The 18,921-nt window shown below is 40.1% G+C and overlaps 1 protein-coding gene across 1 annotated transcript; it reads left to right on the forward strand.

The window, feature by feature from the left end:
* Positions 1 to 16,327: 16,327 nt before the first annotated feature.
* LOC147452323 (uncharacterized) lies at positions 16,328 to 17,795 on the forward strand. Its single transcript, XM_086518921.1, has 6 exons — positions 16,328 to 16,499; positions 16,670 to 16,695; positions 16,784 to 16,843; positions 17,005 to 17,011; positions 17,465 to 17,613; positions 17,751 to 17,795. The coding sequence occupies exons 1-6, from the start codon at positions 16,328 to 16,330 to the stop codon at positions 17,793 to 17,795; spliced, it is 459 nt and encodes a 152-aa protein (XP_086375047.1).
* Positions 17,796 to 18,921: the final 1,126 nt, after the last annotated feature.

Below are 18,921 nucleotides of genomic sequence, written 5' to 3' on the forward strand. Positions count from 1 at the left end.
TTCTTCTTCTTCTTATGAATATTGTGGACGATCTGATCATCCCACTCATATGTGCTATAAGCGTCGATTCGACACAGATCGGAATAGAGCATATGCTACTGAACATCGAAACAACAGTGTACCACAAACAAGCTGCGTCCTATGTTGAGTTGCTCCAGACAGAATACTTCATGTACGTGATGGATCACTTTTTATTGTCGATTCTGGTGCTTCAGGAAATATGACATATCAGTCTAAGTGGCTCCATAACTATCATCCACTGCCAGTTCAACGTGTTGTTTATCTTGCTGATGATACTACTTGTCAAGTAAAGGGTATTGGAGACTTATATCTTGGTACCTTATCTTCTTCCACTCGAATTTTTCAAGGAGTATTACATGTACCAGATCTTCAACGTAATCTTCTTTCAGTTGCTAGACTTGTTGATCTTGGTCTGTTTGTTGGATTTGATTATACCAAATGCCGAATTGAGAAAGATGGACAAACTATAGCCACTGCTCCTCGAAACGGTAATTTGTTTGAACTCTCTCTCAACGATGCTGTAGCAAATATTGTCACTGCTCCTGGTGATCATGATTGCAAAGTATGGCATCATCGTTTTGTTCATGCTGATTTCTCAAAACTCCTTGATCTTCAACGTCGTGATCTTGTTCATGGCATGGATCTTAAAGCCCATCCCCATATGGGAAATTGTGAATTTTGTGCTCTTGGGAAACACAATCGTAAACCCTTTCCTCTTTCAACTACAACTCATTCTCATGACATCTTGGATCTTGTTCATACTGATATATGTGGACCTCTACCTTCTTCGAGATCACAATATCGCTACTTCATTACTTTCATTGATGATTTCTCAAGGTATACGACTGTATTTCTACTTAGACAAAAATCTGAAGCCTTATCTATTTTCAAACAATTCCACAAGGCTGCGGAACTTCAAACTGGTCGTCGCCTTAAGAAGCTTCGTAGTGACAATGGAGGCGAATATGTTTCTCGAGAGTTTGTGAGTTACTGTGCTGATAGTGGAATTCATCATGAACACACTATTCCATATTCGCCTCAACAGAATGGTGTTGCTGAACGAAAGAATCGCACTATTCTCAATGCTGTAAGATGTATGCTGATTCATTCTGGCTTATCTCGTGTTTTCTGGGCTGAAGCTACTTTGACAACAACATTTATTCAGAATCATCTTCCTACTACTGCACCCTCTGGTAAGATACCCATCACAGCATGGACAGGTGACATTCCTTCTGTATCTCATTTTCGAACCTTTGGATGTATTGCTTATATTCATGTTCCCAAAGAAACACGAACAAAGCTTGATGCTCCTGGTCTTAAAGTTATTTTTATTGGATATTCTGACACTTCCAAAGGCTACAAATTCTATGACCCTTCCCCCAAGAAAGTAATTGTGAATCGTGATGCTACTTTTAACGAACAGCTTATGGGAGGCTCATGGTCCATGGATGATTCTGATGATACTAAATCATTGCTTCAGGCTTTTCCATTTCTTTCAGAAGATGAAACTCTTCCTATAGAGCAACTTTCCTCCTCACAACCATCCATTCCAAATGTTGCCAATGATGATATTGATATTTTTGTTGATCTGCCTATTGATTTTGAGCATGGCTCATGTCATGTTTATGATGACGATATTGCTGATAATGCTTTTTCTACTTCTGAAGATCCCATTACTTATGATGAAGCTATCTCTTCACCACAAAAGGATCAATGGCAAGAGGCTATGGAAGCAGAGTATGATTCTCTTATCTCTAAAGGTACATGGATACTAACTGAATTACCTCCGTGTCGTACAGCTATTAAATGTAAGTGGGTGTATAAAATAAAAGTAAAAGCAGATGGATCTTTTGACAAGTTCAAGGCGCGTTTAGTTGCAAAAGGTTACTCCCAAGTAGCTGGTGTTGATTATCAAGAGACTTTTTCACTAGTTGTTCGCATTACAAGTGTTCGAGTTTTATTGGCATTTGCTGTTCAATTTGATTTAGAAGCTCATCAAATGGATGTGCGAACTGCTTTTCTTAATGGTGACTTGGAAGAGGAAATTTATATGGAACAACCGGAAGGCTTTGTTATTCCAGGTAAAGAAGACCTCGTTGCTCAACTCCATAAGGCACTATATGGTCTCAAACAAGCTTCGCGAGCCTGGTATACAAAATTTGATCTTTTTCTCACCTCTAAAGGATTCATCTCTTGCTCGTCAGACCCCAACTTATAAATAAAACGCCAAGGTAGCAGTTTTGTGATTCTTGCTCTTTATGTGGATGATACCATCCTTGTTTCCAATGATTTGGGATTTCTTCAGCAAGTGAAAAAGTTACTGTCTTCTGCATTCGATATGGTGGATCTTGGAGAGATTCACTCTTGTCTTGGCATTCAAATCCAACGGAACCGTACAAAAGGTATTTTATTCCTTCGACAGTCAAAGTTTATTGCAGATACTATTCAAAAATTTGGTATGGAATCTGCACATTCAGCCAACACACCTTGTCTTGCGAGCTCTACAAGAATACTTCTGACAATGGCGGTCAACTTGTCACAAATCAACCTTATGCTATCTTGATTGGATGTCTTCAGTTTGTTGGCATGAACACTCGTCCTGATATTCTGTTTGCTGCTAATTATCTTGGACAACATCTTGCATGTCCTTCTCTTAAGCATTGGTCTGCTGCAAAGCGTGTATTGAAATACTTGAAAGGCACTACAGATTTTGGTTTAGTCTATCGACCACAACTCACATCGGATTCCATGCAATCTCTTTCTCTTTTGGGTTACACAGATGCAGACTGGGCAAGCTCACATTTATCTATGCGATCTACTAGTGGAAATTGCTTCTTGTTGAATGGTTGTCTTTTTTCTTGGACTAGCAAGAAACAACGTTGTGTTGCAGTTTCTACGACTGAGTCAGAATATGTTGCGGCATCACTTGCAGCTCGTGAGTTGATTTGGCTTCGACAAATGCTGGCTGATATTGGTCACTCCTCTTTCTAGCACACCCTTGCGGTGTGACAACCAAAGTGCTATTAGTCTTGCAAAAGACTATGTTCAACATAATAAGTCAAAGCACATTGCTGTCCATTATCATTATGTCAGGTATGAAGTACGCAAGGGAACCATTATGGTTGAACACTGTCCAAGTGACCAGATGATTGCAGACATTTTGACCAAAGGCCTCAATGAGTCACGTTTCATCCTCTTGCGCTTCGGCCTCACTCTTTCTAGATTAGCTTCTTTTCTATTGTAATAGCTTTGTACATATGACATTGTAATCTTTTAGGTACCATGCACTATGCACACTCCACATTTGCACCTTGTGATATCTAAGTCACTTGACTATTTGTACATAGATGCACAATTCACTTTCACATCATCACCGCTGGTTCATATTTCACATTGTATAGGGGCTTGGGTTTTTCCCTTGAACTCCCCAAGGGTTTTTTCATCCAAAGCTAGAGACCTTTGTTTGAGTGGGGGTGTTGGAGCTATATATGGCTCACTCTACTGAACTTGGTCTCACCTATATATTTGTATCTTGTCCTCAATATGAATCAGTCTTTGGGAGCGTATATGGTGTGTCTCTTGTCTCGTCTCTCTCTCTCTTTCTCTCTACATCTCAACAGCTCCAGGTGATCATGATTGCAAAGTATGGCATCACCGTTTTGTTCATGCTGATTTCTCAAAACTCTTTGATCTTCAACTTCGTGATCTTGTTCATGGCATGGATCTTAAAGCCCATCCTCATATGGGAATTTATGAATTTTGTGCTCTTGGGAAACACAATCGCAAACCCTTTCCTCTTTCAAATACAACTCATTCTCATGACATATTGGAGCTTGTTCATACTGATATATGTGGACCTCTACCTTCTTCGAGATCACAATATCGCTACTTCATTACTTTCATTGATGATTTCTCAAGGTATACGACAGTATTTCTACTTAGACAAAAATCTGAAGCCTTATCTGTTTTCAAACAATTCCACAAGGCTGCGGAACTTCAAACTGGTCGTCGCCTTAAGAAGCTTCGTAGTGACAATGGAGGCGAATATGTTTCTCGAGAGTTTGTGAGTTACTTTGCTGACAGTGGAATTCATCATGAACACACTATTCCATATTCGCCTCAATAGAACGGTGTTGCTGAACGAAAGAATCGCACTATTCTCAATGCTGTAAGATGTATGCTGATTCATTCTGGCTTATCTCGTGTTTTTTGGGCTGAAGCTACTTTGACAGCAGTATTTATTCAGAATCATCTTCCTACTACTGCACCCTCTGGTAAGATACCCATCACAGCATGGACAGGTGACATTCCTTCTGTATCTCATTTTCGAACCTTTGGATGTATTGTTGATATTCATGTTCCCAAAGAAACACGAACAAAGCTTGATGCTCTTGGTCTTAAAGTTATTTTTATTGGATATTCTGACACTTCCAAAGGCTACAAATTCTATGACCCTTCCTCCAAGAAAGTAATTGTGAATCGTGATGCTACTTTTAACGAACAGCTTATGGGAGGCTCATGGTCCATGGATGATTCTGATGATACTAAATCATTGCTTCAAGCTTTTCCATTTCTTTCAGAAGATGAAACTCTTCCTATAGAGCAACTTTCCTCTTCACAACCATCCATTCCGAATGTCGCCAATGATGATATTGATATTTTTGTTGATCTGCCTATTGATTTTGAACATGGCTCATGTCATGTTTATGATGACGATATTGCTGATAATGCTTTTTCTACTTCCGAAGATCCAATTACTTATGATGAAGGTATCTCTTCACCACAAAAGGATCAATGGCAAGAGGCTATGGAAGCAGAGTACGATTCTCTTATCTCTAAAGGTACATGGATACTAAACGAATTACCTCCTGGTCATACAGCTATTAAATGTAAGTGGGTGTATAAGAAAAAAGTAAACGGAGATGGATATTTTGACAAGTTCAAGGCGCGTTTAGTTGCAAAAGGTTACTCCCAAGTAGCTGGTGTTGATTATCAAGAGACTTTTTCACCAGTTGTTCGCATTACAAGTGTTCGAGTTTTATTGGCATTTGCTGTTCAATTTGATTTAGAAGCTCATCAAATGGATGTGCGAACTGCTTTTTTTTATGGTGACTTGGAAGAGGAAATTTATATGGAACAACCAGAAGGGTTTGTTATGCCAGGTAAAGAAGACCTTGTTGCTCAACTCCATAAGGCACTATATGGTCTCACACAAGCTTCACGAGCCTGGTATACAAAATTTGATCTTTTTCTCACCTCTAAAGGATTCATCTCTTGCTCGTCAGACCCCAACTTATACATAAAACGCCAAGGTAGCAGTTTTGTGATTCTTGCTCTTTATGTGGATGATACCATCCTTGTTTCCAATGATTTGGGATTTCTTCAGCAAGTGAAAAAGTTATTGTCTTCTGCATTTGATATGGTGGATCTTGGAGAGATTCACTCGTGTCTTGGCATTCAAATCCAACGGAACCGTACAAAAGGTATTTTATTCCTTCGACAGTCAAAGTTTATTGCAGATACTATTCAAAAATTTGGTATGGAATCTGCACATTCAGCCAACACACCTTGTCTTGCAAGCTCTACGAAGAACACTTCTGACAATGGCGGTCAACTTGTCACAAATCAACCTTATGCTAACTTGATTGGATGTCTTCAGTTTGCTGGCATGAACACTCGTCCTGATATTCTGTTTGCTGCTAATTATCTTGGACAACATCTTGCATGTCCTTCTCTTAAGCATTGGTCTGCTGCAAAGCGTGTGTTGAAATACTTGAAAGGCACTACAGATTTTGGTTTAGTCTATCGACGACAACTCACATCGGATTCTATGCAATATCTTTCTCTTTTGGGTTACACAGATGCAGACTGGGAAAGCTCACATTTATCTATGCGATCTACTAGTGGAAATTGCTTCTTGTTAAATGGTTGTCTTGTTTCTTGGACTAGCAAGAAACAACGTTGTGTTGCAGTTTGTACGACTGAGTCAGAATATGTTGCGGCATCACTTGGAGCTCGTGAGTTGATTTGGCTTCGACAAATGCTGGTTGATATTGGTCACTCTCCTCTTTCTAGCACACCCTTGCGGTGTGACAACCAAAGTGCTATTAGTCTTGCAAAAGACTATGTTCAACATAATAAGTCAAAGCACATTGCTGTCCATTATCATTATGTCAGGTATGAAGTACGCAAAGGAACCATTATGGTTGAACACTGTCCAAGTGACCAGATGATTGCAGACATTTTGACCAAAGGCCTCAACAAGTCACGTTTCATCCTCTTGCAGTCGGAGCTTGGAGTTTCTTCGACCTCACTCTTTCTAGATTAGCTTCTTTGCTATTGTAATAGCTTTGTACATATGACATTGTACTCTTTTAGGTACCATGCACTATGCACACTCCACATTTTCACATTGTGATCTCTAAGTCACTTGAATATTTGTACATAGATGCACAATTCACTTTCACATCATCATCGCTAGTTCATATTTTCACATTGTATAGGGGCTTGGGTTTTTCCCTTGAACTCCCCAAGGGTTTTTTCATCCAAAGCTAGAGACCTTTGTTTGAGTGGGGGTGTTGGAGCTATATATGGCTCACTCTACTCAACTTGGTCTCACCTATATATTTGTATCTTGTCCTTAATATGAATCAGTCTTCGGGAGCGTATATGGTGTGTCTCTTGTATCGTCTCTCTCTCTTTCTCTCTACATCTCAACAGCGATGACGCTCTACGTACCACTGTCTCTGCTGCGGTGACAAAGAAGAAAGAAACTCCTCATCATCCATACCTGCATTAAACACACGAATATTTAAACTTAATATTGAATGAATAGAGTAGACAATGATGCAAAGACCATTAAATACAATGACGTAATGATGCATATAAATACAATGACGCAATGAATTGAGTGATAGAAGAGGCAAGTCGAAAACTCAGAATTTTCAATCAAAAGATGTGAGCGCGAGTAGAAAAGAGCGTTATACACCATGGAAGGTACTTAGAGAGCCAGAGGTTTTACAACACGGAGCAAAATTGTTCAAATACAATATTTGTGGCTTTAAGAGATCTCTCTCTCATCCTCGCATAACTCAGCATAACTTCCTATATCTATATAGAGCTCTCCGTTTAAACACATATCCTATGTTTCATTTTGTAGCTCCTCTGCATGCACCCCATATAGAGTAGTAGCATCTTGATGCTCGTCTGGCACCACCGTAGCGGCTTCTGATTGAGCATCTTCTCTGATCTCCTCCATTGATGCCGTTGTGATTGGCACATGGTAGCCTTCATACGTCCCTGCACTACGAGGGGCTACCTCTATGACGTACCACCAGTTTGATGTAGACTTTGTAGGATGAAATATTACCTGCCAGAGCCACATAACTTACATGAGAGCTTTCAAGCACATAAATTGTAAAAGGGGGATGTTAACTATTTACATACTTACTTGTTCACAATGCTCGGGTAGTACGAAAGTGTCTCTTAGGTCAGTCCATTTCTTAGTAGAATCCACCTCAAGAAAACCAGATTCTCCTCTACGCACAGTAGCGTTGCGACCCTCCATGATTATCTTGAACCATTGCACGTCGAACAAGTCGACAAAAAATCCTCTGTAATCGATCCTCAAAATCTCTTGCAGCGTGCCAAAGTAAGTGAGTTCCGCCACCACAGGATCTGCATCAGAGGAACTTCTTCGACTAGACTGTTCAAATTTTGCCATGATTCCACAATCTTGAGTAAAACGCTCTTTGTCGATTCATTCCACCCTAAAATGTCGACCTTTACAACATGCTGCTGTGTATGACTTATACTACAACGAACAAAGATTATGAGTGGCCGTTCAAACGTTTAGAAATAAAGTCACTAGCTAGTCGTACATTGCAAACTTACCTTGGTCGCGCAACCCCGAGAGTACTCCCACTCTTCCTCAGTCACTTCGTCACCGCATTGTTGTGCTCTTTTCAATTGGTTGTGCAACCATCTTAAGCTCATGAAGGTTGGTAGACTCTCCAGAACCGTCGGATAGTGCATCGGTGGTCGTCTTTCCCATCTCCACTCGATTCGTGCCCTTTCTCGCTCTTGCTTTGCATCCTCATATTGTGAAATCCACTTTTGCATCACTGGATTGTGAAGCATGCAAAATCAGTTGATTTTAGCCTCTAGATCTTCCGTCATCTTCTTCTCAACACCGAGATTGCACATGACAATCCCAGATATGCGCTCATCATCTATGGTTCGCCATAGCGTGTCCCGGGCTTTATCAAATCCGTCTAGCCACTCTCCAATGTACACTAGGGACTCTGATACCAACCAACCTTCTGCCATGCTACCCTCCGGACGTGCCTTTTGACGCACATATCCCTTAAGCGTTTTCATGAAACGTTCTAAGAAGAACATCCATCTGGAATGAACTGTGCCAGCTATTTCCACCTCATCAACTATGTGAACAAGAAGATGCACCTGAATGGTTAGCATGGTAGTAGGAAAATGTTTCTCAAACATGCACACAAGCTCCGCAACATTTAGTTTGGCGAATGGTATGGAGTCTACGTTGATCTCCTTTTGTGAGATCCATTGCACCAGCTTTGCAAGTTTGTAGATTGTGTTACGGATGTCGAGAGACAAACATCCCTCAATGGCAACCGGTAAAATAAACTGTAAAGTATGTGCAGCAATGATATTAAAGTCCACATTTTATGCAATGATATTAAAGTCCACTATGAACGTACCTGACATATTTTATACCAATCGTGTGACTTCAAACCGGTAAGCTTTCCTTCTTTAGTAAAACACGTTCGGAGCGAATGCATTACGCCAGTGGGTGTCCGCAAAGATCGAATGGTCTCTTTTACTTTGCGTTCTTGGGCTCCTGTGAAAATCCATGGTGCTTTAGGGAGTTTTATCGATCCATCAGACACTGTTTGCGGCCAATATTTCTCCATACGATCCACATTTCTAAGGTCAACTCTGGCTCCCAAAGTATCTTTCTTGCCGGTCAGATGGTCCCATAGTAGATTATCCATATTCTTGAATATGTGCATTGGATCGAGCAAGTGATTGATCATGAGTCGGGGCCAGTATGGTAACTCGTACCATAGAGATAGTCTCTTCATCCTTGGAGGCAATCCGTCATCGCACATCTCTTTCTGCTCTAACCATGCTTGTGCAGACATCCTTGGTGGCTCTCTTCCCAAAAAGCCGTCGCGTAACACATGATTCTCTGGAAGATACGCTTGATGACCTTCGTAGATTTGCTTCTTCAGTGAGGGCGCCCTACGTGCATTCAGTCTAGGTCCACATGTGACACGTGCTCTGTATCCTCTTGTTTGAAGCCCTTCATGTATACACATGATAATAGATCAACTATGGGAAAAAACAAGATTTACAGTGTCTGAGTGAGGAGTGTCAATAGATCACCTGAGCATTCTGTTAGCCCGGGATAGTCATGCATGGTCCACATTAGAATGCCTCTGATCAAAGCATTCCTTCGTCCTGTGTGCCGGCTCATATCCACCACCTCTATGCCAATCCACAATTTTTGTAGCTCTTCCAATAGTGGAGGAAGATACACATCCATATTCTCCACTTTATATCGCCTTGGCACAATCAAGCTTAGCCATAGGTGCCCCTTCTTCGTAGTCAACCACGGGGGAATGTTGTAGTTGACGATGACAATGGGCCATACATTGTAAGATGTTGATCTTTGACCAAATGGATTTACGCCATCCATAGCCAGGCCTAAGCGCAATTTCGAGCTTCCCTGGCAAAATCCGACCATGTTCCATCTATATGTTTCTAGGCTGCGCAATCTGCAGGAATTTGTAGCACACCATCCAAAGATTTATTCTCCTCATGCCATGATGCTAGGGTGGCCATGGACTTACATTCGAAGAAATGCTTGATGCGAGGAAGCAGAGAAAAATGTCGCAAAACCTTTTGTGGAATTTTTGTCCCGTGGAGATCTACTCGATATCTTTCGGAATCACATTTCAGACACGTCTCCATGTCTATGTAGTCATTAGGACAAGCGTGGATAGAATTGTAATCCATCCCCAAGTTTCGCAAAATCTTTCTTGCTTCATCTCGGGAATCTGGCATCACATTGTCAGCTGGTAGTATGTGCTCTTTAAGCAATCTACACAACATAAAAATACGATACATTCATGTAAAAATCTATCAAATCATTATACATTTAGAGTTTTATTAAAGTAAACTAATTGTAATAGATCACCTGAAAAGCGCTGTGACGCTAGTGTCACTCCATCCAACCTTTGCCTGCATGTTGAGAAGAACCAGGAGTGCTTTCAATCTAGACATACGTGCTCCATTATACAATGGCGTATCGGCTTCACTTTTCATATCATCATAGATAAGCCTTTCTGAATCCATGATCGTCTCGATCATTTCATCAATCTCGAGCTCAAACATTGCCTCGTTGGGAATGTGCTCTGTATGATCATCCCCCAAGCTGTCAGAGGCTACATCTTTTGGCCTCACATATGTTGCTTGACCAAAGCGCCTGCGAACACGTCTATTGGGTTGCAAGATTGCTGCTTGTTGGCCAGCGTTAGAGTCCGACGAGTTATAATTGGCAACAACTCGATCTATAATAGATGGATTGAACTCGCCAAATTCACGAACGTGCTGCAAAGAAACACGTCTTGTCCGTCGCACAGCATGCTTGCATTGATTACAAGGACATAAGACCCTCGTTGAGAGATAGGTGTTTCGGTTGGACGGTCCCACATCCTCGTCACTACTCGTAATGAGGATAAAAATCTGATAACCTGGACAACAAATTTAATATTCTATTGGCATTCTTCGTCTTATCTCTCTCTCTCTCTCTCTCTCTCTCTCTCTCTCTCTCTCTCTCTCTCTCTCTCTCTCTCTCTCTCTCTCTACCTCACATTCTCTAGTCATGTCCAATCCCCGCACACCTCGGTCTAGAGGTGCACGGAGATCATAACCACCGGGTTATAATCTCGTCTTTATTGGTCAATACCTATATTTGTGGGTACAAGAAATCTACAGACCCACGTCTACATGATACTGCATGTAGTGGACAAAACCCCTTTGCCGTTTCTCTAGCTGTAGCACTTCACAGCATCTTAACATCTTTTCACAGTAGATCTTTTCATTGTTCGTCTAACTCTAAACCCTAAACCATAAGTAATTCTTGCGTGGACTCGATCTAACGTAAATAAGCGTAAATCTAAATAAACGTAAATCTAACTAAAAATAAACCTAAATCTAATTTAACGTAAGTCTACATCTAACCTAATCTTTAACGTCTTTTGGGATAGTTTCCTACGACGTTAAAACTCTCTTCTTCTTGTGTGTGTGTGTGTGTGTGGGTAAACCTAAATAAACCTAAGTCTAATCTAATATAACATAAATCTAAATCTAACGTAAATTATGTTATATTAAAAACAAAGAACTAAACTAACAGGGATTATAAGAACCTTAAAACTGATTTAACACATATATAATTTTTCACATAACTCGGCAAGAGTTGGCATTCTCATCACTAAAGATGTGAGAGTTAACTTTCGGCGGTGACGCTGCCTCATCTCCATCCACATCTGACGACAGCAATTGGCCCTTTAGACCGTTCTTGCTCTTGTTACTAACTTTGAAGTTGCTGTTGAATGACTAGAGGTTGTCTAGATGGTCATTGTGTCGGGGATGTAGTGACTCTTGCCGCCCTGAAGATCCACCTTCTTCCCTATCTTCTGAAGACATTTCACCAGTACTTTTGGATCGACGGAGCCCACCATGAGTGAAGGCAGCAATACCCTATATTCCATTGAGGGCTTTCTTCACCCGCTTCATGCAGGCATCGCAGTCTATGGAGACCTAAATCTAATCTAATATAACGTAAATCTAAATCTAGCATAAATAAACGTAAATCTAATTAAAAATAAACCTAAATCTAATCTAATTTAACTTAAATAAACCTAAATCTAATTTAACGTAAGTCTACATCCAACCTAATCTTTAACGTCTTTTAGGATAGTTTCCTACGACGTTATAACTCTCTTCTTCCTGTGTGTGTGCGCGTGTGTGGACGTGTGTGCCAATAAAAAGAGATAAATAGTATAACCTTTCTATCACCCATGCCAAGTATGATAGATTGGTTATGCCATTTCCCTCTTGAATAATAGGTCTTGAGTTCAACTCCTCGTCGGCTAGATCTTTAGGTCTTTTAATTTTAATTAGTTTCCTACGACGTTAAATTAGTTTCTCTCTCTTTCTCTCTCAATGTGTGTGCGGTTTTTTGTTTATGCATGTTTTCTCTCTCTTTTCCTCTCTCAATGTGTGCGTTTTTTGTTTATGCATGTTCTCTCTCTCTTTTCCTCTCTCAATATGTGCGTTTTTTGTTTATGCATGCTCTCTCTCTCTTTTCCTCTCTCAATGTGTGTGTGCATTCTTTGTTTATGTATGTGTGTGTGCGTTTTTGTTTATGTTTGTACTCTCTATCTCTCTCTCTCTCTCAAAAACACTATGTGTGTGTGTGTGTGTGTGTGTGTGTGTGTGTGAGAGAGAGAGAGAGAGAGAGGCAGAGAGAAAGAGGGGAAGGGAACATGAGAGTGAGGAGAGGGAAGGAGCATACCTGGCTCTCCTTCCTCTCCTCGTGTGTGTGTGTGTGTGTGTGTGCGCGCGTGGAGAAGAGAGAGAGAGAGAGAGAGAGAGAGAGAGGGAGAGCGTTACCTGCTCCTTGCTTGAGGGCGCCGAAAAACTCAGATCTGAGATCTGAGTTTTTGGGCGCTCTCTGTTATTTTTTTAGCCCACTCGGCGTCGCTATGAGCGTCGCAAATATACTTGTAAATTTGCGACGCTCATAGCGACACCGGGATTATTTTTTTTTTAGCGTCGCTGTGTGAGCGTCGCTAATATGAATAGCCTCTTGTAGTGATTTTAAAATAAAAATCGTAGCTAATGAGCTGCATTTTCTGTCCATATTTTTTATTTTTTATTTGGAGCCACGGTTGAGGAGATATGATCGAAATACTGGACCCCAGTCTGCCCACATCATGCAGGGACAACTCATTTCCAACTTTTCCAATTCCTGTTCACACTGGCTCCTCTCTTCTTGTGTAAACCCTTGGGGGTTCCCTTCACCTATAAAAGGAGACCTTTTCTTCATTGAAAACCACTCAAGAATTCAAGCCATTGATGAGAGGAATTATTGAGGGAGTGAGTAGTAATGCCTAATTCTACTTAGCCATTAACATAAGCCTAAGCCTACACTTTCTCCTAGAGGAAGACTAGCCATTCTTGTACGCTATCCTTGGAAGATCAACTCTAATCAAAGAAGTTCTTGGACTTGGCGCATCAATCAACGTTGAATTCTCCCCTCTTCTTCTCTCTCCATCAATAATGGTGTTAAAGGATTTATCAAGTAAGATGTGTTCTACATTGATGTTTTCTTGATTTCTTGTTGTTTTCTTTTTCATCTCTAATCCCATATATATATATATATATCTAATCTCATATCCTTAACCAAATATATCTCTTTCACTCTTAGTAATTCATCCTTTCTACAAATTCTAGGTTCTCTTTGCTACAGGTACATCTCTCCCCGCAGTATCCTTATTGCCTACATGCAAGAATAGGGCTTGGGAGGGAAACTTCTCAACTCTTCACTTCTCTCATATCTACATTTTCCACATACTATCCTAGATGAATAATCCACATGAAGCTAATTTCTATTGCTTTCACTATGTACGATCTATTAGAATTAACGTATGGATTAGCCGTAAAATACACTTTCAACAACGTATAGTGTTTCTCTTTGGCCCAGAAAGGCTCAATGAAATACTTCTATCACCGGATCCCATCATACTACCTCTCATAGACTATAATTTTTCTTTTGATGTAAGCGTAGTTATCTTACTATGAACCAAGAGAATTTGTACACACAATTAATCCGAATCACTAGACAAAATATATATATTATGGTAAGCACAAAACTACAATTCCAAAGAACAATTCGTAGCCTATTTGGTCAGCCAAGATTGAATGCCATTAACTCATCTATTAACCCTTTCATACTACCCACGATACGATATGACCATAGCCTTGATGTTTTTATCTTTGTGTTGTTTTGACATTCTCTTTTGTGTTCTTTCTTTAATTGTGTGTGTGAGTGCAAGAGAGAAAGAGTGGGTCTTCTTTGATTGCACTTCTTTCCAAACCCTAGTCTTCATGGCATCTATGGTTTAACTCCTTCATATAGTTTTTGTTGAATTCTCTCACAAACTCTCACAGCCATAAGCCCAGTGCTTTCTTGGCAAGATTGCAAATTTCTCGACATATTTTTGGTGAAACCGACGTGAAACTGCCAGGGTGAGAATTTGTAGGTAACCATGGGTAATCATGTTGAGCAACAGGATATGCATTTTGACCCATCAACAATGCAAATGTTTCAAGCATTTGCAATGTTCATGCAACAACAACATGCCACTAAAAGAAGGGAGATTTCAACAACAAAGGCCATACAAGCGGTCGTCAACAGAATGGATCAATTCAATGGCAAAGATGTAACCAAGTACTTACGCGAGTATGTGAAGGAGATGGAGCTACATCGCGTGTCAGAAGGTGTGATGATTCAAAGCTTTGAGCTAGTTGTTGCTCCAGAAATTAGGGAGCATGTTAGGGGAATTAAAGATGGGCATGGGAGAAATTGGGAAGAACTCAAAGTAGCTTTAAAGCAGGAATATTTCATGGAGGACTCGGAGAGAGTGACAAAAAGGACGTTCTTAGAATGGGTAGTCAAGCCAAAGCAAGGACTATCAATAACAAAGCTACTTAGGGAATTTGAGCAGCGCTATGCACAACTCACCAGGACAGAAAGGGCCACACTAGATGCAGAGAAGACAGATCTTTTCTTACAATTCGCAGGTAAAGAGTTTTGAGAAAATTTGGAGCTTCTTCTTGAAGATAAAGATGTTTAGCAAGGACTAAAGACTGACTGAAATGAAGTTGAAGGTGCTGTCTCATTGCTTGCCAAACGACAAAGAAGAAGGGACAAGATGGTAGTAAACACTACAAGTCCTTCAACCTCAACTTCTGACAAAATGGTAAAGCGTACTTTTATCGCTCCTAAGTTTGATGAGTCCATGCTAGATGAGCTTGTGAAGGGAATGCGTGACTTGAAGGTGAAGCTTGAAAAGCTTGAAGAAAAAGGCCAATCATCAGGGCCACTTCCTAGGCAAAGGCAACAACACAAAGAAGAGTTTGTTAATAGATGTATTTGGTGTGATAGTACAGACCATATAAGAAGTGATTGTGATGATTTTAGTGATGCTTTGTCAAAAGATGTTGTCTTTTTTAAGGATGGTAAAATCCACTTAAGAGAGACAGGTCTACCCTTGAGAACTAACTTTGGGAAGGGGGGAATGCAAACCTTAGTTGAAGATATGGCAACTAAGCATGCCACCTTTGAAACATGTTGCAGGTATTAGTCCTTTTTTTAATTAGTTATGGAAAAATTCATATCATTTCAAATTCATGCATGCATATTTATGTTATTTTTTGTTTTTTCAGGTAATGGTGAAATGATTGATGACATCTTCAGACATGGGTCGCACGATTGTTTTTGGTGCTTTTCTTTTGAGAGATGTGTTTTGGGCTACTTGAGTATACCCACCAATAACAAGGCAAATGAGATTTCTTATACTAAGTTCTTTTGTTGTCATTGGTTTACAAGGATTTGGAAACAAATCCATGTCGAGAAAGATGGGGCATGATGCTTTGACAGAGATAAGTATTTTGTAAATTCTTTCTTCATTTTCCCAGAGGGACATGGAGATCAAGAAGTACAAAGAGATTGTGCTGATTGGCATGAGATATGCATTCTTTTGGTATCATCAGAGGACAAAGCCAAAGATGTATGGAATGCATGTTCTAGACTCCTTCCAAGTAGTTGCAAAGGCTTGGTAAATAACAAGGGTCTTATTGTTGCTGGCAAGGAGAAGAAGGTTTTTACTCTTAGTGCATTTGAAAGGGAGTCATTGTTTTCTATCTACAATTGGAATGGCTCAAATTTTCTTACTTTAGAAAATATATATGATATGGGTGTGTTCTACTTCAAGGCCTTTTTGCATGGATGTAAGTATACACAAGGTGACTATGTGGTTTTTGAAGAAAATCTATCTCAAACATGCCAACAAGGAGGAGGATTATGTAGAGGCCCCGTCTGAAGAAAATATTTCTTCATGAACAAGAAGGAGAACTTCAGCTATTTATGGTCATGGAATCTATGGTTCAAAGAATTTACATCATGAATGAGGTGACATGGATGGCTCTCGTGCGCACAAGTGAGAAGAATAATCTAAAGGACATGGTGCAACCTCTTGCTTGGCTCAAGCATATTTTTTTTTGGTTAAGATCTCCTATTGATGGCCTGGAGATAATGTATGAGGTGAGTGGGCATAAGGTTCGAGGGAGATTGGCGCAAAGAGGACAGCCAGGTTATGTCCCACCATGGACTGAGCCTGGGATCATTTCATTGCATTCTCCAATGACTATCAAATGAAGGCTGATTTTATTGTGGAATTTGACAAGCCAAGGAGAAAGGCCCTTCTTGTTTGGTTGGATGATGCAGAATCTGAAATTTTTTGGCTGGATTGGAAATCTATAGTTACTGTAATTCCAAGATCCACAAAGGTTATTCTCCACCTTGACAATATATTCACCTTTTTCTCATTTATTACTCTTATGTCAAGCTTCTAACCTTACTCATTTCTTCTTTCAGGGTAGAGTGCATGAGGGCACGTCTTCGCAGCGTACTTGTCATGAGATAGTTGTTCGCAAAGCCTTTGTTGAAAGTTTCAATGTGAATTTAATATGTCCAAGCTTTAAATTTTGTGAGGGGTGAATCCTAATCTCAGCTATGAAAAGGGATTGCTAACTAAGGTTTTTGACAACGAGCTCAATTTGAAGCTAGATGCAGAGAGCTCATGATGGACGGACCAGTTTACTAGTAAAGCTCCTTGTCTTTATGTGTTTTTTGCTTAAGATGTTTGAAACTTGCATTGGTCTCTCTCTCTCTCTCTCTCTCTCTCTCTCTCTCTCTCTCTCTCTCAGACACATAGATATATCTATATATACCATCTCTATGATACAAATGCATGTATGTATGTACATACATGGATACATAAAACGCATACATGTATGTATTATATACACATGTATTATGCATGTATGGATGTACATACATGGATACATACAGATATAAATGTATGTATGCATGCATGTATGTATGTATGTACACGTCCACAAACACACGTACAGGTACATATTGTGTGCAAACACACACACATGTATGTGCTGTATCTATGATGGATATTATGTCTGTTACCATGGAAAATACTTGACGGGCGTTAATTTCTTGCAATCTTGAATGGCATTTGATTGTCATTTTGTTGTTTGGCAGGGGTCCATTGGTGTATGGTAGAGCTGTTTTTTTCAAGTGGCTATGCAATGCCTTGTGTTCTGCTCTTATTTTGGCACCATTTCTTGTATGGTCAAGTGCAACGCCCTTGTTGGATCATACTCTTTGCTTCTTTCTTGCAAGTTGCTAGGGTATGGAAACTAGAAGCTATGCTTCATCTTTGTTAACTTTCAAATTGAAACCCTAACAACTCCTTTTTTTTGTGAGGACTTGAAGAATCGTTCTTTGGATAGTCTATGTTGAGTTGATTGTTGAATGGTTCTGATAGATATACCGTGACAACTCCTCTTTGATAAAGACAAACTTGTTGTAGACACTTTTGTTTTGAACAACACGTCTTGCTGGTATTTTAAATCTGATTATAGTAGTGGCTTCTTGTTTACAGTTTTTATTTGAATAACACCTCTTGTAGGTTGTAAAATTCTGATCATAGTTGCAATGTTGGTTTACGTTCAATAATATGCGCAAGCAGGGGTTTGTGTTGTTGCAGTTGTTTGTTTTTGGGTTAGTTTTTTTTGCAACCAAATTGCAGTCAATGTAAGGCTTTTGCTTGTTGATGGTTTAGTTATTCGATAATTGTTGGTTACATTCGATGTTGAATTTGGTGCAAGCAAGGATGTGTTCCGTTTGTTGCAGTTGTTTGTTTTTGGTCAATCTTTCCTGCAGCCAAAGTGCAGTTTGTGCTTGTTGATCGCTTCAGTCGGTCTTCTTCTGGTAGTCTCTCTTGCAGCTAAGATGTAGCCAATTTGAGGCTATTGGTTATTGATTGCTTCAATTATTTGATGTCATCACTAGGAGAGCTTGGAGCAGCTCAACACAATTTGTGTGAGAGAGCCAGTGGGCATAGGTTGAGACAATTTTAGTCCCTTACCTATTATACATACTAATAGGTCCTATAGTAGTACCACTTATGCGACACATTTGCCTTTAAGTGGGGGATTGTTGGGGTAAAGACAATGTGCCTCTTACCCCGGATGAACATGCAAGAGATGTCCAAGCGCCTATTACTTGTACACACCTTATTCTTTACTAGTAAGAAGAATAAGGGGCTCTCTCACACACATTATGTTGAGCTGCTCCACCCTCATCCTATGTTTTCTCCCTCTTCTTCTTGCTCTTTGCACATGCATGCATTCGTGCACTCACAATTGGTATCAGAGCGCGAATGCGATGTGTGTGCAGAAAGCAAGAAGGAGAGAGAAATGAGTGCATGAATGCCATGCGTGTGCAGAGAGCAAGAAGGAGAGAGAACACATGATGCGGATGGAGTAGCTCAACACTATGTGTAGGAGAAAGCTCCTTATTCTTCTAACTAGTAAAGAAAAATTTGTGTACAGTTAATGGATGATTGGATGTCTCTCGCATGTCCCACTGGGATAAGAGACACACCATCTTTACCCCAACAATCTCCCACCTAAAGGTGAATGTGCCGATAAGTG

Source organism: Adiantum capillus-veneris, chromosome 8, assembly GCF_014529385.1.
Source record: "Adiantum capillus-veneris isolate H3 chromosome 8, ASM1452938v2, whole genome shotgun sequence".
Classification (NCBI taxonomy): domain Eukaryota; kingdom Viridiplantae; phylum Streptophyta; class Polypodiopsida; order Polypodiales; family Pteridaceae; genus Adiantum; species Adiantum capillus-veneris.